This window comes from Notolepis coatsorum (assembly GCF_963971535.1).
Source record: "Notolepis coatsorum genome assembly, chromosome: 1".
Classification (NCBI taxonomy): Eukaryota; Metazoa; Chordata; class Actinopteri; order Aulopiformes; family Paralepididae; genus Notolepis; species Notolepis coatsorum.
The window spans coordinates 188,621,012-188,645,349 of NC_140165.1; the positions used below are offsets into that span (position 1 = coordinate 188,621,012).

A 24,338-nucleotide genomic window follows, 5' to 3' on the forward strand; every position below is an offset into this window, starting at 1 on the left:
TGTGTGTTAAGTAAAGGATAATCAATAGTAGGTGTGTGTTAAGTAAAGGATAATCACCAGTAGGTGTGTGTTAAGTAAAGGATAATCAATAGTAGGTGTGTTAAGTAAAGGATAATCACCAGTAGGTGTGTTAAGTAAAGGATAATCACCAGTAGGTGTGTGTTAAGTAAAGGATAATCAATAGTAGGTGTGTGTTAAGTAAAGGATAATCACCAGTAGGTGTGTTAAGTAAAGGATAATCACCAGTAGGTGTGTGTTAAGTAAAGGATAATCAATAGTAGGTGTGTGTTAAGTAAAGGATAATCACCAGTAGGTGTGTGTTAAGTAAAGGATAATCAACAGTAGGTGTGTGTTAAGTAAAGTATGCATATTTGACATCGAAAAGAAGTTATTGATTTGGAGACCATGAGATGTATGTGTACAGGTGCTCTATTGTACTCTACTATGTTCTGCTTGTCTCAAAACCTGGTCTGTGTCTGCAGCTGTCTCCTCTGTGCTCTATTGTAATCTACTGTGTTCTGTTGGTCTCAGAGCCTGGTCTGTGTCTCCTCTGTGCTCTATTGTAATCTACTGTGTTCTGTTGGTCTCAGAGCCTGGTCTGTGTCTCCTCTGTGCTCTATTGTAATCTACTGTGTTCTGTTGGTCTCAGAGCCTGGTCTGTGTCTCCTCTGTGCTCTATTGTAATCTACTGTGTTCTGTTGGTCTCAGAGCCTGGTCTGTGTCTCCTCTGTGCTCTATTGTAATCTACTGTGTTCTGTTGGTCTCAGAGCCTGGTCTGTGTCTCCTCTGTGCTCTATTGTAATCTACTGTGTTCTGTTGGTCTCAGAGCCTGGTCTGTGTCTCCTCTGTGCTCTATTGTAATCTACTGTGTTCTGTTGGTCTCAGAGCCTGGTCTGTGTCTGCAGCTGGCGGTGAAGCAGCTGTCTCCGGGGGTGCGCGTGGAGACCTGTACTTGTGCCGTGTTGCAGTTCCAGGTGGAGGAGATCGGTCAGCTGGTGCCTCTGCTGCCCAACCCCTGTAGCCCCATCAGTGCCTCCCGCTGGCAGACTGAAGACCTGGACGGAAACAAGATCCTCTTTCAGGTACACACACGCATACAAGACCCTCAAATGGTTTAATGAATGTTGGTGGTGTGCATCTTGAAATCAACTAGAGCAAATTCAGGGGAGACACAAACCCAACCACCAAAGAAACTTGTAAATAAAACAAACAAACATGCTAGACCATGTCTAGCCCCAGTTAAATACAGCAACTAGAAACTAGAAACCCCACGAGGAGCTGGACCTGTTACTCCCAACACCCCCTCCCTAAAACAGATGATGTAATCAGCTAAGTGCAGGGGCACATAGCTCATGTCACTCACAGAGAGTCTAAACAGGTTAGCCATATGTTGAATGCGTGGATGAGAATTCTGTCAAAGTGACTTATCTTGCTAATCCCCCTGGTCTCAATAAGACCGATAACTAACACGGATAACTAGTTGACTATGTTTTCACTGCGTATGGCTAAAAGAGTCAACAGCGTTCAGGGCTTTCCCCAGGTTTTTCAAACAAGATGGTCTCAACTAGGGGCTGGTCTGGAGGGAGGCAAAAACATTTGCAATAAAGAAATCAATTTGCTGTAATTTCCTACAACTTCAAAACATAGTTTAAATAAAATAGCAAACACAAGGGTAAGTTCCAAATAGGTTATTTATTTAAGTACAGTGTATAAAGTTGCACAATAGTTACACAAAGACTCACACATGCACGCGCACACACACACACACACACACACACACACACACACACACACACACACACACACACTGGAACAGAGGACAGAGCAATCACATATTATACAATGATGCACCTGTTTCTAAGCTGGTCCTAGAGCTTTCCCTGCAAAGAAAGAAATGTGGGGGAAAAAAGAAAATAATAATAATAGGCCTATATATATCTTTAATTTTTTTAACACATGGTGGCGCTGCACCCCTATACCATTGTTTAGGGAAAGCTCTGGAGTTTAATTCACTCAGTACAGCCACAATACTAGGAGCTAGTTATCAGGAGTAGTGAAACACATTCTTGCTGCACTCTGACATCACAGATTGGGGGTGGAGCTTCCCCTCTCTAGTGAGTCCTAATGCTCCTCCTGCCTTCTGTCGTCTCAACAGGTAAAAGATTTAGAACAACCCCAGCGACCTCTGACCTGTGCTTTCCCCCTAAACCTCGCCAGCGTCTCCGGCTATGCCCTCAACCACAGCCTGGCCACACCCCTGCCCCGCCCACCCCACAGGCACGGTAAGCCATTGGGAGGAGGATCAGAAGGAGATTAGACCCCCCCCCCCTCTCTTAGTTGGTTAGTCTAGTAATCAACCATTAGGGGGTAATTTACAGAATGAGGGGTTGTCCCAACACAGAAAATGTTACATTTCTGCAGTTCAGCTGTGACAAGAACCCTCCCTCTTGAAATGAGCCATATGTAAAGTGAAGATATCTTCATAAAATATGCGTGTACAAGATCTTTTTTAACCCTAAAATATGTTTCGGACAACATTTGTAACAACAATATTGCTATGCTATCGCTGGATCTTGAGTCATATTTGATCTGCAATGTATGTACCACTGATGTATGATAACTATCGTATTTGTATGATAAAAGCAGCTCACTTGTTACAGGCACAGAAACAGCCTGTTGAGAACAGGACTGAAACAGAGAGATATAGGGGCTGCTAGAATGAGAACATTGATTGATTGATTGATTGATTGATTGATTGATTGATTGATTGATTGATTGATTGATTGATTGATTGATTGAAAACTTTATTAACAGATTGCAGAATGGGTACAGTACAGTACAGCTCAATACATACAATTGTTAAGGGGATGCAGACCAGAGAAAGACTTTTGTCTAGTTTACATCAGGGTCCCCCATTTTCAATTCATCATAACATATATGACATACACGACATACAGATAGACAGTACTGCTACATTTATACATTTATGACATACCAGATTTGCAAATACAGTACTGTTTGTGATAAAAAAAAGAGTCCAGAAAAAAGAGTATATACATTTGATGTAGAAACTGTACATTGGAGGAGGTTGGTGTAGGTGGGGTGGTGTTGGGGGGGTGGGGGGGGACTGTACATTGGAGGTGGTTGGGGGGGGGGGGTTGGGTAAGAGGGGTGGGGGGTGGGGGACACTGTACAACTGTACAAGCAAAACTGTACATTGGAATATTGACAATAACCATACTTGGTCATTTACTGTACATTGGAGGGGGTTGGGTTAGGACATTTACAGGGGCCAGTTTCGAATTGCAGTCTCCCGTAGGTGTTCTTTGAGAGTGTTTTTGAAAGTGGGTAGTGATTCATATTCCTTTACAGCTTTTGGTAGGGCGTTCCACATTGATGTGGCATAATTGCGAAACGTGTTTAGTCCCTTGTTTGAGCCGAATCTGGGTTTAACATGATTTGTGGAGCTCCCTCTGGTGTTGTGATCGTGACCTTTGGGAAGTATTTTGACATGTACATGGGTACCTTAGTCGTGTAGTGTATCTTGTAGACCAGGCCCATTGCAAGTTGCTGTACTCTGTCGTCTACTCTAAGCCATCCTAGGTTGTCAAAGTGGGCAGGGGTGAGGTGGGTTCTAGGAGTAAGGTCAAGCAGTAGTCTGACCAGTTTGTTTTGATATGTTTGTAATTTTGTTTTTAGCGCCTTTGAGGTGCTTTGGTACCATGAGGTGCGAGCATAGTCGTAGTACCCTTGAATGAGTGCTCCTGCCAGAGTCTTCAGGGTATTCTTGTTTACCAGTGAGGAGATCCGGTACAAGAATCGAGTTCGTTGGTTGACTTTTTTTATTACATTGGATGCCATTTTGTCACAGGAAAGATTTGCCTCTAGGATGGAACCCAGGCAAGGACGCGAGAAGGGGGGGTGCGGCAGGGGCTGCAGCACCCCCTGCTGGATGGGAGTGTAACTGCAACTGCAAGGTTGTTTTGGATTTTATTCCAAATTTGTAACCGAGGCTACTCATGTCACAGAGCGGAACGGCACTGCAGATTTACCCTACTCTTGGAATTCATTCAGATCGTCATAGGAGCGCTGTCTCGATAATGCAGTGTTATTATCAGTGCCGTGTAGCCGACGCATGAACCGGTTGGGATTCGAATAGACGCGGCCTGGAAGCGTCAACGCGGAACTGGAAATCAGTTGGTAACAAAAATAGACACAGCGGCTGCGCCCTGCCTGGGATAGTTAACTTTTGGGACGCTGAATTCGCAGTAAAGGAATATATGAACAAGCCAGCAGAACTATCCGAGCCCCCGGGAGGGTGATCGAACACCTTTTGCATGCCGGCGATCATGTATGCAGGGAACGAATTGCAGAGGAGGGCGCAACAGCCAGGTGGGGTAAGCTGGGCTGTGATGTGTGCATCAGAACGCCCAGAGCGCGGAGTTGGGCAGCTGTTTTGATTGAAAAGTTTGATTGAAAAGTTTATTAACAGATTGCAGAATGGGTCCAGTACAGTACAGCTCAATACATACAATTGTTAAGGGGATGCAGACCAGAGAAAGACTTTCGTCTTGTTTACATCAGGGACCGTCCCCCATTTTCAATTCATCATAGTATCCTCTAGTGAACGAGAGTGTTGGTTATGACGTGACAGACAGTGGAGCTGTTTGCAGATAGCGAGCATTTTGACGTGTTGCGTGGTGGCGATGTCTCGCAGACAATACAACTACAAGTATAATTATATAATATATATATTTTATATAAAAAAAAATTATATAAAAAAAAGAAAATTAATCAAAAACGATCGATATCTCAGCACCCCCACTCCCCGCGGACTTCTCGCGTCCCTGAACCCAGGTAGGTAATTTCTTCTTTCCTTGTGACAATATTGTCACCCACTGTAACTGAGAAGCCGTCGGTCTTGCTGAGTTTGTTATTTGAACCGAAGAGAATGGACTCTGTTTTGCCCATGTGTAATGATAGTTTGTTATCAGCGAGCCATATGCAGATTTTGCCTAGTTCCGGGCTGAGGGTTTTTTCAACCTGTAACTTGTTCTTGTCAGAGACCAGCAGGGCTGAGTCGTCCGCAAACAGGAACAAGTTGCAGTCACAAGCTGACGACATGTCATTTGCATAAATTAGGAACAGTAGCGGTCCTAGTATGCTTCCTTGTGGAACACCACAGCTCACTGTGAGGGGGGGGGATAGGGTACCGTTTACCTCCACCATCTGTTCTCTCCCCTCCAGGTAGGATTGCATCCAGCTCACTGATAGACTATCAAAACCAATTGCTTTTAGCTTGTCAATCAGAATGGTGTGATTGACAGTGTCGAAGGCCTTTTGTAGGTCCAGCATGACCATGCCGCAGTATTTACCCGCGTCCACCTCTTGTTTGATGTGGTCGTTTAAATAGAGAAGGCATGTGTCAGTGGAGTGGGATGTTCTGAAGCCAGATTGGAATTCGTAGATTCGATTTTTTTCCCGCGAGGTACTTTTTGACCTGTTCGTATACAATTTCTTCCATGACTTTCGAGATGGAGGTAAGGATAGAAACAGGGCGGTAGTTGCCTGGGTCTAATTTACTGCCCTTTTTGTGCAGGGGTGTTACTCTCGCAATTTTGAAGTCCTTGGGGACGTGTCTCTGTTTTATGGAGAGGTTTATTATGCGTGTGATGCAGCGTTTCCGTTAGAACATATTCGTGCCGGTCTGAGTGTCCTGCAAGATTTCTATCCCCGGACATATTCCTGAAATTCCGGTCAGAGTTTTAAACAGCAGTCTGTTATAATCACATTTTTATGAGCTAACGAATTCCGTTATATTGGACATTTGTATTAATTACATCAAGCGAAGAATGAGAAATTGATTTGCAGAATCAAATTACTATCTCTCGCCTCCCAAGTTAGTGCGATACGCTGATCCAGCATCAAGCTCCCGCGCCGTCAAATGAATCTCGAGTCGACATCGCTTCACCTCGTTGTATCAGACACGTCACACATATCATAATGTTCAACTTCACACACAGCAAACTGTAGTTGATCATCACATTGCCTCGTTTGCATGCAGAGAGCGAGAGGACGAGCCACATGCTCGTAATGCGTTTGTTGATTTCATTATAGCCTACATTTAGTTATAATCAATTATATGCATTACTATGTGACACGGCAGTCAACCAACAGTTGCATTATGATTAAAAAATTTCAACACTTACTCACCCCGTCTCGTTCTGCCTATCCGTTTTGTACCTGCGACTAGATCCCCATTGCATTGGAACAGGTGGACTTCTGCGAGGCTCGCAACGGTAGCAGCAGACTGGGGATGCTCTTTGTGGTTCAATCAATAAAGTGTACTTTGTGTACGTTCAATCAATGTTATCTCTCGTACATCATAGACGCTAGACTACTAGACTATAATGTCGTACCTCAGCCAGGAGAATTTAACTTTCCACTCGGGCCGCCGCCTGAACGCTCGACATTTGTTTATTTTCCGCGGGAGCATCGGCGGTCTCTGTGACTTCAGAAGACTCATCTTCGTTGTCAATGTCATTATTATTAGACCTGCTTGTGCTTGGTTTCATGAAATATTTGTTAGGTTTAGCTTATTTGGCCATCTCTCTCTCTCGCTCGTATAGCTGTTTGTCGTTATTATGGTGGCCAGACAGGCTCAAAAAAAGAAAAAAAAAGATTCACATCCGAGCGGCGCCATCCGCGCTTTATTAGAGCGAAGCACAATGAAACAAATGTAATGATTGTTTCGTTCATAGGCTATTTAATTTTAGCCTATTTTAATACAATTCAAATAATAAAATTGTGCTTAGAGGAATTATTTCCACCGGACATTATGACCGGAGATATTTAAATATTCGGACTTCAACATATTTTGCCAGTCAAATACCGGTAATTACCGGCTAACGGAAACGCTGGTGTGATGACTGGGGTGATGGCGGCTGCTGAGTCTCTGAGGAATTTGGAGGGGATGTTGTCATGGCCAGTGGCCTTGTTAGGTTGGAGGGCGCTCAGTTTTTTGAGTACCTCATCTGTTGTTACCATTTCCAGTTTGAAGTCGTCTTTGTGGACCCCTAGGTTCTTGTAGTATGCTACTATGTGTTCTACCCCATAATGCCCTGAGTGGGAGGGTAGTTTGTTTACCAGTGTTGTGGCTATGTTTGTGAAGAAAATGTTTAAGTAATTGGCTACATCCAGCTTGTCTGTGATGAGCGTGTTGTCCGTCTTTATGTTTATGTTTGAGAATCTGGTTAAGTTTTTTACTGCAGCCTAGTTGATTATTGAGTAATTTCCAAAGTTCACGTGGTTTGTTTTTGTTTTCCTCAGTTTTGTCATTGACATTTTTTTTTGCTGTTTTGATCATGGAGTTTACGTCATTTCTTAGTCTGTTTCTTTCCAGTTTGAGTTCAGTCACGTGGGCTTGGAGTTCACTGCTCGTGCTTTTGGTAAGCTTTGACTGACTTTTACGAAACTCAGAGCATTTTTTGTCTCTGGTTTTCATAGCGGTCAGTATTTCAGTGTGCATCCACGGCTCAGCGCGATTTTTTTACCCTGGTGGTTCTTAGGGGGGCCATGTTGTTTAGTATTGTTGAAAATTTGGTTTTGAAACCAAGCCATGTTTCTTCAACCAGTGTACCATTGAGTTCATCTGACCAGTCCAGGCTCTCCAGTTCAAGGTTAAAGGCCTCGCTAGAGTAGGTTTTGAGGTCTCTAGATGTGACTGTTTTGTGACAGCCAGCCTTTTGTTTTAGCTTTTTGCGGGTACAGAATATCATATAATGATCACTTAACCTGCATGCTATAACCCCTTTATTGGAGATCTTGGACTTGTCAGACTACCATTGACCTCATCCTGACCTCTGAGTTGACTCACATACACGTGTGGGTTGGGTGATTAGCTGGCTGAGGCCGTGCAAATCACAAAACCTATTGAAGGATTTGAAGACGGGTGCATCTTTTTGTTGCATATCCGTGTTCCAATCCCCAATAAGAATCTTTTCTGCATCCTCAGCTCCAGCTAAGCACACATCCAACACATCATAAAATGACTGAAACAGAGAGGTATAGGGGCTGCTAGAATGAGAACAGGACTGAAACAGAGAGGCATAGGGGCTGCTAGTAGAATCCATAATGTGAGTGGTTTTATTCAGCAGACAACGTCAAAGACCTTTAACTTGTTGAAAAGGACTAAAATATGTCCCCATTAAGTGGTATGAAATACCTGCTAGTATTATAGTTGATGCAATGCCATTAGCTTACTCAATACGTCCTGTGGTCGGAGTTCTGGCCCAGTTCTGAGTGAACCAGGAAGCTTCAGACAGACAGCAAATGGGGCCACGAGACAAAAAAGTGTTAATCCACCCCATGACATGCAGATAAACGTTTTAACCATCCACCCCATGACAAGCTGATGAACGTTTTAACCATCCACACCATAACATGTAGATACATATTTTAACCAGCCACACCATAACATGTAGATCAACGTTTTAACCATCCATACCATACCAAACCTCAGTCCAAGTATTCCCTATGCTTCAGAGTGGAATATAAATCAAGTGTAGGAAATGCTCAAGGTGGTGTAGATGATTAAAACCAGGCCAGAACTCCAACCACGGGACTTGGTGAGTGAGTTAATGGCATTGCATCAACTAAACTACTAGCATTAGTATTTCATACTTAACTCATTGAGCGCCACGCTCTTTTCCCATCTTTACTCAATGGCGCCAGCGTTTTTAGCGATGTTTGCAGATCCATCGTGTGTTCTGTATTATAGCTATGGAGACAATAGTAGGCTCATTTGACAGGCATTGTTCATAGTCCATCACTGACTAACCAGTTCATTTCTACATACTGTAGTTTGTGCACTATTACACGCTAAACATCACCCCTTTCCAAAATAATCCAGTCTTTTTTCATAGATCGCGAGATATGCCGCGTTATATGCAATATGCCCAAATTGTTCGGGTTGCCCCCCTGAAACCCCAAATACTTCCAAATCAAAGGTATATACCATGTACATATGTGTCTTCTCAAAATCATCAAGGGGGGGGGGGGGGGGGGGGGGGTCGTTTTATCTCAAAACTCTGATCGTTACCAAAAGCATGGTTTAGGTCCAGTAAAATACGACACGCTACAAAAACATGTTTCAGGTTCGGTAAAATAGACATAGAATATACCTTACCTTAGCCAGAAGGTACTCCAAAAAGAACAATCCCCAGTGATCCCATCGCTATCGCGATTACTCGTGTATGTATGGGAAATAGGTGTGAGGCGATAAAATCTTAGAGCGATCGCTCTGTCCTCTGAAGGGGAGGAGTTCTTGCAGACAAAAAAAAAGTTTCCACACACTAAACTATTCCAGTTCAAAGGGTAGGCGATACTGCCACCTGGCAGGATTCGATCGGCATTGCAATTTTAACGTAGGCAGCTGTGCAAGGGAGATACAGGGAGGTCCGCGCAGTGATTAGAATGGGGATCAGAGGAAAAAGATCAAAACCCGAGTATACTCAGGTTTTGGCGCTCAGCGGTTGGCGACGAAACCAGACTATACTCAGGTTTGGCACAGAAAGGGTTATTGTCCAAAAATCCAAACAATCGGTTTTAAAATATGGGCTCTTTAAACCTTGTGTGTTTAGTAACAGTCTGTGTTTTATGCTTCTAGGCCCTCGGCCTCTCAGTGGTCTGGAGCAGCTATGTGGAGGAAGAAGAGGAGGAGGAGGAGGAGGAGGAGAGAGTCTTTGCTCAGACAGCTGCTGTAGCTCTCCTCCTGGTAGCTCCTGCTACTCTTCCCAGCGCAGTAGCCCCGCCCTCCTCTCCAGCTCCGCCCACCATGACTCTCCTCTCCGCCCCTCCCCCCCCCTCTCCAGCTCCGCCCACCATGACTCTCCTCTCTGCCCCTCCCTCTCCAGCTCCGCCCACCATGACTCTCCTCTACGCCCCTCCCTCTCCTGCTCCTTCTCCCGCCTCCTGCAGGAGGAAGAGGAGGAGCCCGAGACCAATGTGGACACAGGCTTCGCCGTCACACCTCGCTCCGACACCGTGGTGACCCGCTCCTCCTCCTCCGAGAGGCCTGCCGTGGTCGGGGCCTCGACCCTGGAGAGTTTAGCCAGGGAGCTGGGGGAGTGTCTCCCAGGGTACTCCAGGACGTGGAGCCATGTAGAGCTCAAGGCAGGCTCCACCGCCAGGCTGGGATGTGGCAGCAGGACTATAGCGGCTGGCCAGAGTCCTTCCAGGGAGCCCCTAGTGGAGGCAAACAGAACTACAACCACAGCTCTGAATACTGGCAAACTGCTGACAACACAGACACACATAGACAGCCATGAGAAGCTGGACGAGTTCTTCATCTGACTTCAGTTTACATTTTATTAGAATCTCAGAGGGCAGATGACTTGCATCAACTAAACACATATACAGTACCACAAAACTTCTAATGGCAGCTCAGGCATTTATTTGTTTGAGCCAGTCAATTTCAACAACATTTCAGCACTCTGTCAGTCTACTAAAAGAGAAACAAAAGATCTGCCAGTCTACTAAAAGAGAAACAAAAGATCTGCCAGTCTACTAAAAGAGAAACAAAAGATCTGTTTGCGACTTTGTCTTTCAACCAAGGTGCACAAACCTGAAACGACTAGTAAGTAACCAAAATGCCTTGGTTTTAATTATATGTGTAACAGATGGTACCGCGAGGCACAGTCACGATGGACGTCAGGTGTTGTGAAGTGACTGTGGCGAGTAGCGATACTGCGAGTTAAACTCACTCTCCCTTAAAAGACACATAGATACGTTACCAAGAAGTGAATTCACTGTGGTGCGGCAGACTCAGGTTCGAAACTCCCTCGGGGCATCGAAGTTAAAGGGGAACTCCAACATTTTGGGAAATTAGCTTATTTAACATCTTCCCTGGAGTTAGACAAGAAGATACATACCTTTTTTGTCTCTGTGCGTGCATTTTAGCTTTGGGAATAGACGCTCCGTTAGCATAGCTTAGCTTCATCACTGGAAGTGAGGCAGGACAGTAGCCTTACAGTGCCTTACAGTGTATTGCAAGGTCTGACATTGACCAAACTTGATATGCATGACCTTGGTGGGCTCTAGGTCAACTCCTGAAAAGGGGGTCAATGTCAGACTTTGCAATCAAAAGTTAGGGGGCTAATAACCCTTGCCATAATTTCAGTGCGCCCCCTAACTTTTGATTGCAAGGTCTGACATTGACCCCCTTTTCAGGAGTTGACCTAGAGCCCACCAAGGTCATGCATATCAAATTTGGTCAATGTCAGACCTTGCAATACACTGTAAGGCACTGTAAGGCTACTGTCCTGCCTCACTTCCAGTGATGAAGCTAAGCTATGCTAACGGAGCGTCTATTCCCAAAGCTAAAATGCACGCACAGAGACAAAAAAGGTATGTATCTTCTTGTCTAACTCCAGGGAAGATGTTAAATAAGCTAATTTCCCAAAATGTTGGAGTTCCCCTTTAAACACAACGCAAAAAGGTGACGATATCAGCTCCGTTACATATGAATAAAGAACATTATATTTTAAAACATCCAGCCTGCTGAAAGCCACCAGGCAGTTATCACATGTTTTACACACAGCATAGCAAGACAGGATCATAACATACAGTACATACATGATCATCTACAGGATATAATGTCACTATGCAATGTCATGTTATTATTATATAGTGAAAATGTAGCACAGGGAAATATAGCCTCTGATTGGACGGTTGGTTCAGGTTTACAGAAACGCACAGTTGATTGGACGGTTGGTTCAGGTTTACAGAAACACAAAGCTGATTGGATGGTTGGTTCAGGTTTACAGAAACACAAAGCTGATTGGACAGACAAGGACCCCACACTCTGAATCACATCAGTTACCCTGGTCACTATAGTTCACCTCTGGGTGACATGAGGGGAGGACATCGCAGTGTTCAGTGGCAGCCATGTTGGATCCATGTAACAGGTGATTCCCGTTAGCAGCGATATGTACAACCTGATGAACTAGTTAGTTGCTAGCTGCTAGCTTGTAGCTGCTAGCTGATAGATTGTAGCTGCTAGCTGGTAGCAATAATAATATTGAATGTTTAATGTATTTCATGTTCAGTCTCAGCTAATGATTGTGCAGCTATGATGCTAGGAATGTAGCCATTTGATTAGCAGAGGACCAGTGGACCAAGACCAGACCAGCAGTTGTCAAAGTGGGGTTGCGGGGACAGTTTTATTTCACTATCATTTCATCCATAAGGAACACAGTGTCTCCTCATCTACAGTATAGACATAGGATTCTGTAATAAAATATCTAGATATCTGAAAACAAAACGCTTGTCAAATGGGGGTCCGTGGTCTAGTTTGTGTGTTTATGAGTCTTTGATGTGGGAAATAGTTCTTATTTATTTTTTGGTCCAAGTGAATGAATACATGAATATTCCACTTGTGGAGACAAACGACAGTGCTGGCCGAGCTATAATGAACTTAATGTTAGTGTCATTAGAAGGACTTGTGCTGGTGTTGAACTGGTACCAGTGGATTTTTACCAGCACTGCATTCAGATTAATAATAATTAGTCATTATTATGAATTAGTCTGGTGTACAGCTGGACGATAATAGCTGACAATGTGATCATCATCTTTCCATAGGATCATATTGTGATGGTATTGAGATATCATGATGCACAATTATGTTGTCTGAATTAATAATAACAAGCACATAACAAATTTCTCACATAATTTGACCTGAAATATTTGAGTGAATGAATTCTCATTCGAAAATTTTGTTTTGGTTTTCTGTCATGTTTCACACACAGTTCAATGAGATTAACATCAACTGGATTGATATAATCTGTGATTTGCCATATATTGAGCAAATATTGTGATATGGATCGAAAAACGTCTTGTGATTATCATTAAAGGTGCTATGGATAACATTCAGCCACTAGGTGTCACACTAGAGCACCAGCATGTAATTTATCCAATCGGGTGCATTCCATGTGGGGAAATGGGAAGTAGGGAGAGGATATATGCAGGCAACAACATACATTTTGGACCTGCAAACATGTTTTAAATGATAAATGAATTAATTAATAATATTTTTTTTGGAGGGAAAGCAATACTTTTATTCCACACATTTTCAAAAGGTCTGTGCATGTGTTCTTATATATATATATATATATATATATATATATATATATATATATATATATATATAATGTATGTATGTTATCTATAGCCAGGGGTGCATTGCTCATGGGACGGGGTTGCACGCTGTGCAACCGGCTATGTGAGCAGAGCACGCGCATGCACATGCACACAGGAATGCGCTGCACTCGACTGATGCGCCAACTCGATAAGTACCCACCTGGCTACTTTGCATAACAATAGCGCAGGTAGTCAGGTGTGTTCAAATACGTTCTCAGATACATTAGTAGTAGTAGTAGTAGTTTATTTTTTTCAGTCATCAAAAAATAAAAGTACAATATACATCATCATTTATCAATATTTGATTATTTACAGTGACTGAAAAAGGTACAGACTGAAGCATAGTGCTTATATGTGCCTGTCCTATATTCTTACCAATTTTTTTTTTTTTTTTTTTTTTTTTTTTTTACTCCAAAACAGTATTATAAAAAAAAGCAAGCAAGCAAAACAGTGTTTTTCACCCTTGTAGTTTTTCAAAATTTAGCATTAAAAAAAATAAAATATATATACAAAAATGTAGATTCCAAAACAGTATTCTAAAAGAAAAAAAGCAAACAAACAGTGTTATTCACCCTTGTATTTTTCAAAAATTGCTTTACAAACCTTTTTCTTAAAAACCAAAATCGAATTACTCATTCTTAACTGTATATCCGCATTGTTCCACAAGTTAACCCCAATAATAGAAATACACCTCCTTTTAATCCCTTTCTTAGCTTTCTGAACAGTAAATTTACAAATACTAATATAGTAGTATATTCACACAACTTGTGAATGAAATGTGTTACATTCCATTCGTAGAGGCAATTAGGCATTGTCTTTAGTCTGCGTATGCGTCTCTGAGCGGATCTCGGCCTGTCTGTCCGACATCTCCGCCTGGATGACGACCAACCACCTCAAACTGAACCTAAGCAAAACAGAATTGCTCCACCTGCCGGCCAAATCCTCCCCCCTGACCGACCTCTCCATCACAGTCGAGAATGCAGCTGTGACCGCGTCGACGACCGCCAAGAACCTTGGTGTTGTCCTCGACGACCAGTTGAACTTCTCTGCTCACATCGCAGCGACAACCAGAACCTGCAGATTCCTCCTGAGCAACGTCAGAAGGATACGCCCCTTCCTGACAAAAGAAGCCACCCAACTCCTCGTCCAATCAACAGTCATCTCCCGCCTCGACTACTGCAACGCACTGCTAGCTGGCCTCCCGGCCACTGCCACCAAGCCTCTTCAACTCATTCAAAATGCAGCGGCCCGCCTGATCTCAAACCTACCGAAGTCGGCCCATGTCACCCCACTTCTTAGGGACCTGCACTGGCTCCCCATTGCTGCACGTATCCGCTTCAAGGCCCTCGACCTAGCATACCGTGCGGCAAAGGGAACCGCTCCCGCCTACCTCCGGTCAATGGTCTCTAACTACACACCCTCAAGGACCCCTACGCTCTGCATCTTCTGGCCGCCTCAGATCTACTCCTATCCAAGCTCCCGGAGGGTCATCAAAGAGAAGCCGCCTATTCTCAGTCCTTGCCCCACAATGGTGGAATGAACTACCCATCCCAGTTAGGACAGCCGAATCCCGTCCAATCTTTCGCCGTCGACTAAAGACTCACTTCTTCAACCATTATCTGAAATGATCAAAAAAAAAAAAAAAAAATCTAACCCTGACTAACCTTAACACTTTGGTTGCCTAAGGTTAAATTCATGATATACCATAGATTGCCAGCGCTATTTGTCTATGGAGAAAGTCACCTTCTTTGCAGGGCTATAACTTTTTAAATTCTATTGCTACATTGCCATTATTAGGGCCCATTCAAAGTCCTATATGTATTGTTCATTGTGTAGCAACGTTAAACTTTTTCATTCACATATTCATAGTAAAGTATGGTCTAATGTATAAGTATGTTTTCATCTCTTTCTGCAGCTTTCTCCAGAACGTGATATATAGCCCCAAATGCATTATATTGATGATGAAATACAGTTTGATGGCAATCAGCGCGATATAAAAAATTCCAACTAGACGTACTTCTAGAAGTTACTACACGTCATCTGATGTTGACCGGATGGGCGAGGGGGCGTTTATAATTCCGTGGGCAGCGTTATACCAATCATCTAATGTGGGTCAAATGTTGATAATAGCAGTTAGTATCAAAGACGGTAACGTTACACGCTGAAACTCACTCCAGTCTCCGCGCGCCGTTGGGCGATCATCGTCGAGTAGAAATTTTATCATTATGGGATATATTTTTACCCGGTCCATCTCCAGCTTGTATAATGGTATACGTCCAAATCATGTTGTTTATCGAGTTATTGCCAATCGATCACCGTGTAGCGTGACGAGCCAGAGTCCCATGAACTATAGCGAGCGCCCGGAAGTACTACGGTCGTCATGACAACCTCTATTCAACATCCTGTTTGGCGATTGCGCCGATCGGCCACCAGATGGCGCTCCTGAACCGCCAGAGAGCTCAGTGGGTCCTGCTGGTGGATCTCAGGCCAGCGGAGGGGACATATGAATCCGATCGCAGATTTTTGAAATATTGATATAAGGACGCTGTACAGCGTCCCCCGGCAACTTGAGCATGGCCAGCAATGACGTGAAAAGACGTTTCATGGCAGTCAAAGTGTTAATGTCATGCACTTGTCCTAATAAACTAACCTACACTGTAACACGCAACACTTTGATGAACATTGTTACTCAGCTGATGGAGTTATACCCTTCTTGCTGTCTTGTCGCACAGAACTTGTAAGTCGCTTTGGATAAAAGCGTCAGCTAAATGACTAAATGTAAATGTAATGTATGCGAGGGAACATCTATGTGCATGCGCGGGAGCGTGCGCAGGCACGTTGGAACTATAAAACAGCAGGGGGTGCTGGGGGGGGGTCGCCAGATGATGAATATTTTTTTTTTTTTTTTTTGTCAGGCCACTGAACTTAGAAGCAGGCCAGGCCAGTGTTTCTAGTTGCACCAGCGCAATAGTTAGATAACCTAGGTGGGGAACAACCAGGAGATCACTGCAACTCACACAAGTTGGAGAACTATCTCTCTCTTTCTCTCTCTCTTGCTCTCACACACACACAAAGGGAGCCGCATGTGATTGGTGGAGGCAGGACCCTTACGAAAAACTGCTAATCATTGACACATGCTAGCCTGTAATAATCCCCCCCAGAAAAATCTACTTTGCATTTGATATATTGCAAATATATGCCATCACACACACTGGCATTTAAAGGGTTATAATTATAAAATTAATATGTGGTGTTATGATCAGGGCTGAAGTTGAATAAAATATTGTATTTATCAATTACAAAAAACTGAAAATCCATAAAAATCTGTGTTGTTGCTAATCATACATATGCTAGCCTGAATGCAGGAAATGAAGTCTTTGTAACAAAAGAAATCCTAGTGGGGGACCCCCAGACCCCCTGCTTAAAAAGTGGCCTGACTGGGGCTATATTTCCTGGCCTGAATGATTTCCCCAGTCCGGCCCTGGTTAAAAGCCTCCAATGCTTATTAGTGTGTGTGCGTTTGAACGTTTGCATGTTTCAACCATACATTTCCATTTAATTTTTTTTTTTACCTCCTATAATAGTGGGGGTCGCGGCTCTCTGACACCGTTTTTTTTGGGTCACGGCCTGAAAAGTTTGGGAACCCCTGGTCTAGCCTGTACCCCCCAGACATGTTGCTGGCCCCGTCAAAACAGTATCCTATCAGCCTCTCCATGGGCAGGTCGAGGCGTAAAAGTATTTTATACACAAAAACAGCGTCTCGGCTGTTGTGTCCAAGTTGTCATCGGCGAACTGTATATTACACGAGAATTGTTCTTTTCCAGTGAGTGACATCAGAATGGGCTTTTGGATGCTTTGCCTCTAATTTGTTGCTGAATATCATGAGCAAACAGCTGTAAGATTTCGTTTTGGATGTTGTTGGACATCCAGTTGTCTCTCTTTTGGAGCCAATTCTTCAACTCGGGATCAGACTTGGTGCGCACTCTTTCCATCATGAGCTGCCATAACACCCCATCCCTATTTGCATCACCCCTCAGTGGAAGCCCCTGGCGCCCGAGGGGGGGTATAGGGGAACAGACTGTTAACTCTTCAATACCTGATGCTGAGGCTGAACCTGTCGTCTCTGTCTCTCTCTGACGTTTATCAGATTTAGTGGGACTGTCACTGGGACCGGCGGGACGTTTCGAAAATAAATCTGATATTTTTCTTTTCTGCGAGTGAGACATTCTGTGCTAGCAAAGTCTGACTACTAGCTAAAATCGACTGACTGCGCAAGCACTGTATCACAGTAGCTCAGTGGTTCGTGGCGCGTGGGAAGGGCGGGAGACGGGAGGTGAATACAATTAGTTGTTTCACCTGTCATTCAATCAGTCTGTGACAGTCTGTCATCACTCGAAAATCTACTCTGTTTTACACGTATGATTGTGTACATACAGTAGTGTAATGAATGAATGAAAACTTTATTTAACAGATTGGAGAATGGCTACAATACAGTACGGCTCAATACACACAATATTAAAATGGTGAAGTGCTTTGAGCAGGATAAACTTATAATATACAGTGTTACAGTTATACAGTTACAGTATATATAAATACTGTCATAAAAGAAACATCATTTTTATTTTTTATTTTTTTGCAGCCCCCCGCACCCCCCCCCCCCCCCCCCCCTTGCAACGTCCCTGAGCGTGCGTGCACGTGGCGTCATTAAAACACTGTGCAACCAGCTTTGAAATCAGCAATGCACCACTGTCTATAGCACCTTTAAATTGATTAACTCCATGTCGCCCAGCCTAGTCTGGTGACCTACAGCAGGTCAGGATTAGCAACACTGATCCATGTCATGTTATTTTGTTGTATTTGTTGAATTCGATTTTTATCTGTTGTTGCTGTCTAGGCTTCGCCAAACTAAGATGTGGATAATCTTTTACAGGTCGTATTAATGAGTGATTGGGTTCAAATGTCCCCATGAGCTTTAACAAGGTGTTGTAAATATTTATTTAAAAGAGAAGGCTTGGTATGAACTCAAAGGTAGAATCTGTAATGCCGTCAGATGGCATCCTCTAGGCAAAAGAGCCTCTTGGTATTGATCTTTGCGTAATATTTTTTTTTTGTGGTCTGATGTGTGGGTTTTGTTGAGTTGAGTGGGGACAGGGAGGAGGGGTTGCTACTGCTGGTCACACTATAATAAGTGTAAATTCACACTATAATAAGTTTACTAAACTCCAACCCACACATCAGAGCAAAACAAAACATGTAAACAAAGTGCAATACCAAGCGGGGCTCTTTTGCCTAGAGGTCGCTGTTTGACAGCATTACAGATTCTACCTTTAAATGAGTTATATATAAAATCCAGCAGGGATTCTAACTGGCAATGTCAAGTCCTCTCTAATCCACCACTCAAACGTGGGATTTCATTAGGAACTCCACCCAAAAAAAAAGAAAACTAAAATTAATTGAATGAATTTGGTCTTGAGTTATTGGAGTGAAAAGGTTGGAATGTGTGATGTCATATTCCAGGAAGTATTAAAGGGGCACTTCACCAAAAAACAATACTGATTTATTTTTACACATAATCCCATACACATCCCAAAAAACTCATTACCTCTCAATAACTGTCAACTAAATTCATGTGTGAAAAACGGTTTTTGGATGTGTGTCAGATTATGTGCAAAATAAATGCATTGTTTTTTGGTGAAGTGCTCCTTTTAAATACATCTCAGTGAAACAATATCAAGACCTTAGTGATTGATGAGTGATGGGTCAGTGAGGCCACATTCAAAGTCTTGATATTTATTTTATTTTCATTATGTATTTTCATACTTAGTTCCTGGCAAATGTGACATCATAATGACATCACACATTTCAACTCTCAAACTAATTGTATTTGGAGATAGTGTATAGTTTGATGATGTGTGTGATATTATGAACACAAGAAATCCGCTTTTACATACAAATGGGGTTTATATTACAGCACTTCTGAAATAGAATGAAAACCTCTTTTGGGTGTAAAGAGCTCACACAAACATCCCATGGCCTCTTAACTCATTGACTGCCACGCTCTTTCCCCATCTGTACTGCCTGGCACCAGCTTTTTTTTTGACAATTTTCACGATCTTTGCAGAGCTATTGTATATTCTATATTATAGCTATGGAGACAATAGTATGGCTCATTTGACAGACACTATTTATAGTCCAACATGTAAAAAATAAAGTTTGTTTCTACATACCCTCGTTTGTTCACAATACCGAGCTAAACATTGCCCCGTTTTAAAATAATCCAGGCTGGTTTTCTAGATTGTGAGATAAAGTGTGTTTTGTGCAGCATATGCGCAAATCTCACGGCTGCTTGCTTGAAACCTATATTATTGCCAGGTCAAAGGTAAACACATGACCTTGTTTCTTCACGAACCTCATTTATCACGATCATACAAACGCATGTTTTATGACAGAGTTTCGGTAAAGTACACGAAAGACGTTACCTTTGTTTTAGAGGTACTCCATTTCTCACTTCGAGTCCAAAAGTGTCTTGAATCAGAACAGGATCAATACATATAACGTTAGGTAGCCCTCATCCGTCTTCATCTGCTCGGGCCAGACTATAGACAGAGCCAAATAGGTTTCCTCATCGGTCGGTTTGATTATAGTTTTTTTTACCTTTTACCAGTAGTGCTGAGTCCAACATAGTCCAACATAGTCTGGTGGAAACGCACCTTATCATCCATAATCATCATGCATATAATCCGTTTGGTCTTCCTCTTCATAATATCCAATAGTTCGCTGGCCATTGCATTGCAGGTTACTATTGTGTGCTCGGGCCAGACTACCACAGAGCGAATAGGTTTCCTCATCGGTCGGTTTGATTATAGTTTTTTTTACGTTTTACGTAAAAAAAATGCAAGTAAATATATATCAACCAATATATCAAACATTAGCTAGTTAACAATGCAACAAATTGCAGATGATTTTGACATCCGAAGGTAATAACCTGTTTAAATGACGGGTAATAAACAAGGAGACTGCTGATCCCATTCAACTCAATGTCGGCTGAACTGAAAGTTTCAATAAGTGGAACCAATGTGAGTTCACAGTGATGTTATGACCCTTCTTTTATAGTTTTTTTGAGAACCATGTACAGTCTGCTGCTGTATGCACTTAGAGTGGTACATGTGATACCTGAATCCAAAGTACACAGCCTCTGTCTTTTAACAGTGATTTGACACGTTACTCCAACTCAGTATTTAGAAAACCCTCAATGTGGTTCTTCCTCTGAGCGATTCTACACAATACTTCTGAAGTAATACATGAAGTGAATTACCAGTGTGGTCAGGTGAGACGTGGGAATTGAACCCACAACCTTTTGCACAGGGGCCATAATCATCCCAACAGTATTGTGTATTAGGATAGAGAATTGTAAGAAAGAGAATTGTATGCAACAAATGACTAAATCTCATTGTCTTTGTATAATGAATATCACTGTGCTTTTACACTGTCTGGATAGTGTCTTGTGCATAGATATGTGTGCACCTGTAAATAAACATCTACAGTATACCTAAAAACAGGATTACCATACTATGAAATGTAAAATGAAAATCTGTGGCAAATCAAATAATGATGACAAAATGAGCTTCCTGTGTGCTGTAGAGTAAGGGTTTTAATGAAGGGGTTTTAAAGTGTAAATGTACACGTAACATTACTAACGGCTTAGGAAACAATGTACATCTTCAAAGAATTAACTGGTCACAAAAACACTGTTTCAACCTCCAGGCTCTTCTCAGGTCTGTGGTCTTGTCTCCTTGTTTGAGGTGAAACGTTATACAGTAGAAGCTTTAAAAGACACCAATGGAGATTTATTTAGCAAATATCCCAGAGCTCCAAGCACTTTTACACACATTAATTTAGGTTGACAGTTAAGGAGTTAATGAGTTTGAATATGTCATCAGAGGACACTGAAGCCTTGTTTTGTGTTAATTGTCGTTCAGTGACTTGGAGATAAAAAGAAATGGCAACAATCCTTGTCGCTAGTTTTCACTAATCTTGCACAAAAACCAACACTTTCCACAGGTTTGATTTCATAGCGGATATGTGACATTGTTCGAAAACAATGAGGAAGTTGCAATAATCCACTTGATGCTGTAAAATAGGCCGCAACCAAATACTGATAGGACTATAAGAACTGGGATGAGTGAAACAGCTCATTGAGCAGCTTTTAATGGTGAACGTTGAAGTAAATAAAAAGGTTATATGGAGACTCTGTGCTCCTGGTTTTATCCAAGTCTTTTCACATCCTGAGCAAGTATGAGCCCTAAAAATTCAAACATTATTTGGTTAGAGAGAAATGTCACTCCAAGAAATCCATTGATATGGTGACTCATTGAGCCTGAGGAGGTATATCCGTTCTAACCACAAGGGGGCAGTATGTGATCGTTATGGAAGATTACTGCATGTAGCTGTGAGGAGTGTAGGCATGTATCACCAGATATCTATGTGTATCACTTCCGCAACGGATTTAGTCGGATTTCGGTTTCCGGGTTGGCCTGATTGGCCGCGACGGCCACGTGACACGCGTGGCACGCCCCCGCGGCAGCGGCAGAGGCGCCGCTACACGCTGCTGTGTTTCACTGCCGCTTTCCCACTTCAACGCCAGAGCAATATTGTCGCGCCATCTTCTGAGTGCAGACGCGCTGCTGTTTAATCACTTTTCCCACTTCAATGACAGAACTGCTGTTTAATGGTCACTTTTCCCACTTCAATGACAGAGCTGCTGTTTAATGCTCACTTTTCCCACTTCAATGACAGAGCTGCTGTTTAATAATATTGTCGCGTTGTGGAAAGCAGGATGAGAGAGCGTAGATTTCAGTGTGTATCATTTAATCATTTAACGCGACAATATTATTAAACAGCAGCTCTGTCATTGAAGTGGGAAAAGTGAGCATTAAACAGCAGCTCTGTCATTGAAGTGGGAAAAGTGAGCATTAAACAGCAGCTCTGTCATTGAAGTGGGAAAAGTGATTAAACAGCAGCGCGTCTGCACTCAGAAGATGGCGCGACAATATTGCTCTGGCGTTGAAGTGGGAAAGCGGCAGTGAAACACAGCAGCGTGTAGCGGCGCCTCTGCCGCGGGGGCGTGCCACGCGTGTCACGTGGCCGTCGCGGCCAATCAGGCCAACCCGGAAACCGAAATCCGACTAAATCCGTTGCGGAAGTGATACACGCGGAGTGTAGGCCTAGTAGTCTGAGAGCAAGAGTTACTACATACAGTATGGACAGTTAATATAAATAAAGTACTTATCGACCACAGGAAAAAGGTACATATTGTACGTTATGTTATAGCCATAAGTAATATATTGACATATTTATTCAAACATTTTACAATGGGTACGTATTACAAATACATGCATTATACAATATTATATATAATGTACATATATGCTCATATGGGAATGGGAGGCAAGTGCCTTTACCTCAAGACTACCCAAGACACACTTTTCACCCTAACCCGTCCCTAACCACACTGTTACCTTAAACTAACCATAACTTCATATCTATTCTTAACCATAACCGTTAAAACGAATCACCATCATAGTATTGCTGTGTTTATGTCAGGGTGGGGTCTAGTGGTGAGAGCACTGGCCTGACTTTCTCTGATACGAAATGTAAATATATTACTTATGGCTATAACATAACATAGATTATGTACCTTTTTTCCTGTGGTCGATTAGTACTTTATTTATGTTTTCTGATGAGACTGTGTGTTGGTATGGAACAACAACAGTTTAAATTGCACTTTACAACAGAGATGCGACTGTTCACTTTACGTTGTGGTCCAGAACCGTCTACATTTTCACCATAACGTTACATAATGCCTGGTGAACCAACTACGAGTTGTTCAACTATGAGAGGTCTGTGAACTTTGATAAACCATTCAATCAAGAGGGTGGCACGGTAGTGCAGTGGTTAGCATTGTTGCCTCACAACAGGAAGGTCTTGGGTTCGAACCTCCGGCAGGAGGCCTTTCTGAGTGCAATTTACATGTCCTCCTTTTCCTCCTACACCATGGAAGACATGCTCCTGTAACAATAACTCTTTCCGTTACCCTTCACCAAGGTACTGGTATTAGAACTGGAGTCGGTCCCTGGCCGCTGCTCACTGCTCCTAAAAAGGATGCAGAGGATGTAAACTCTCTCAGCTAATGAAGAGTTTCCTTTCCTTTTGGAGCCCCTGTGGCATATACATCAAGCTGCATTACAGTATATAGATCAACGAGATTGCACATCCATCCACACTTTAGGCAGATTTGTAAGCTCAAGACTCCCCCTACAGGTCAGAGGATGTCATTGCTCCGGGTGACGCTCTGACAGCCGGTCCAGCTCAGGTCCTCAGCCCACTGCCCCTCCCTGGTGACCCGCACCTTTCCCGGGTCGAACCTCCAGAACCTCTGCTCTCGGAACAGGTAGAGACGTCCGTTGGGTCTGGTCAGCGCCCCGTTGGTCCCCTGTGGCACCCCGGTCCAGTCCGAGAGCCTGCGCGGGTAGTAGGGCTCAGAGCGCAGCATGTCTAGGTTGAAGACGGAGTACCGGGAGCCTTTGAAGAGGACGAGGTGGCCCAGCGGGGGATAGTAGAAGGCACAGTCCGGGTGGTGAGGCAACCCCACCTCGCTGCTCCTCTTGGGAAAGCCGGGGTCCAGGACGCTGCCGGTGTAACGCCACATCCTCTTCCCTGTAGAAAGAACCAGACAAGAAACCATGACATCCTCTTCCCTACAAAGAGAACCAGACAAGAAACCATGACATCATCTTCCCTACAAAGAGAACCAGACAAGAAACTATGACACTAAGAGACAGAGAACCAGACAAGAAACCATGACATCATCTTTCCTGCAGAGAGAACCAGACAATAAACCATGACATCCTCTTCCCTACAAAGAGAACCAGACAATAAACCATGACACTAACAGACAGAGAACCAGACAAGCAACCATGACATCCTCTTCCCTACAAAGAGAACCAGAGAAGAAACAGGTGTGGTATAATTCCAGTCTCAAACTGTGATGGAATATGGAATATTGTTGAGTCTTGATTCCCAAAAGTCAACGGCCCCAGGGAGAGGTTGAACTTGGTAAGGACCAGTGCACAAACATTTTA

The 24,338-nt window shown here is 43.1% G+C and overlaps 2 protein-coding genes across 3 annotated transcripts in view; one reads left to right on the top strand and one right to left on the bottom strand.

Moving 5' to 3' along the window:
- The window catches only part of fam124b (family with sequence similarity 124B), a 49,381-nt gene extending 38,530 nt beyond the window's left edge, over positions 1-10,851 (top strand). The window contains exons 5-7 of the mRNA XM_084324004.1: positions 886-1,082; positions 2,156-2,282; positions 9,668-10,851. Of these exons, the coding sequence (XP_084180130.1) occupies positions 886-1,082; positions 2,156-2,282; positions 9,668-10,353 (1,010 nt within the window). The 3' untranslated portion in view covers positions 10,354-10,851. The remainder of the gene's footprint in view (positions 1-885; positions 1,083-2,155; positions 2,283-9,667) is intronic.
- Positions 10,852-22,000: 11,149 nt separating this feature from the next.
- Positions 22,001-24,338, bottom strand: part of mmp28 (matrix metallopeptidase 28) — a 125,959-nt gene continuing 123,621 nt past the window's right edge. For both annotated transcript variants that reach the window (XM_084333279.1, XM_084333278.1), the window contains one exon: positions 22,001-23,913. In XM_084333279.1, the coding sequence (XP_084189405.1) occupies positions 23,519-23,913 (395 nt within the window). In that variant the 3' untranslated portion in view covers positions 22,001-23,518. The remainder of the gene's footprint in view (positions 23,914-24,338) is intronic.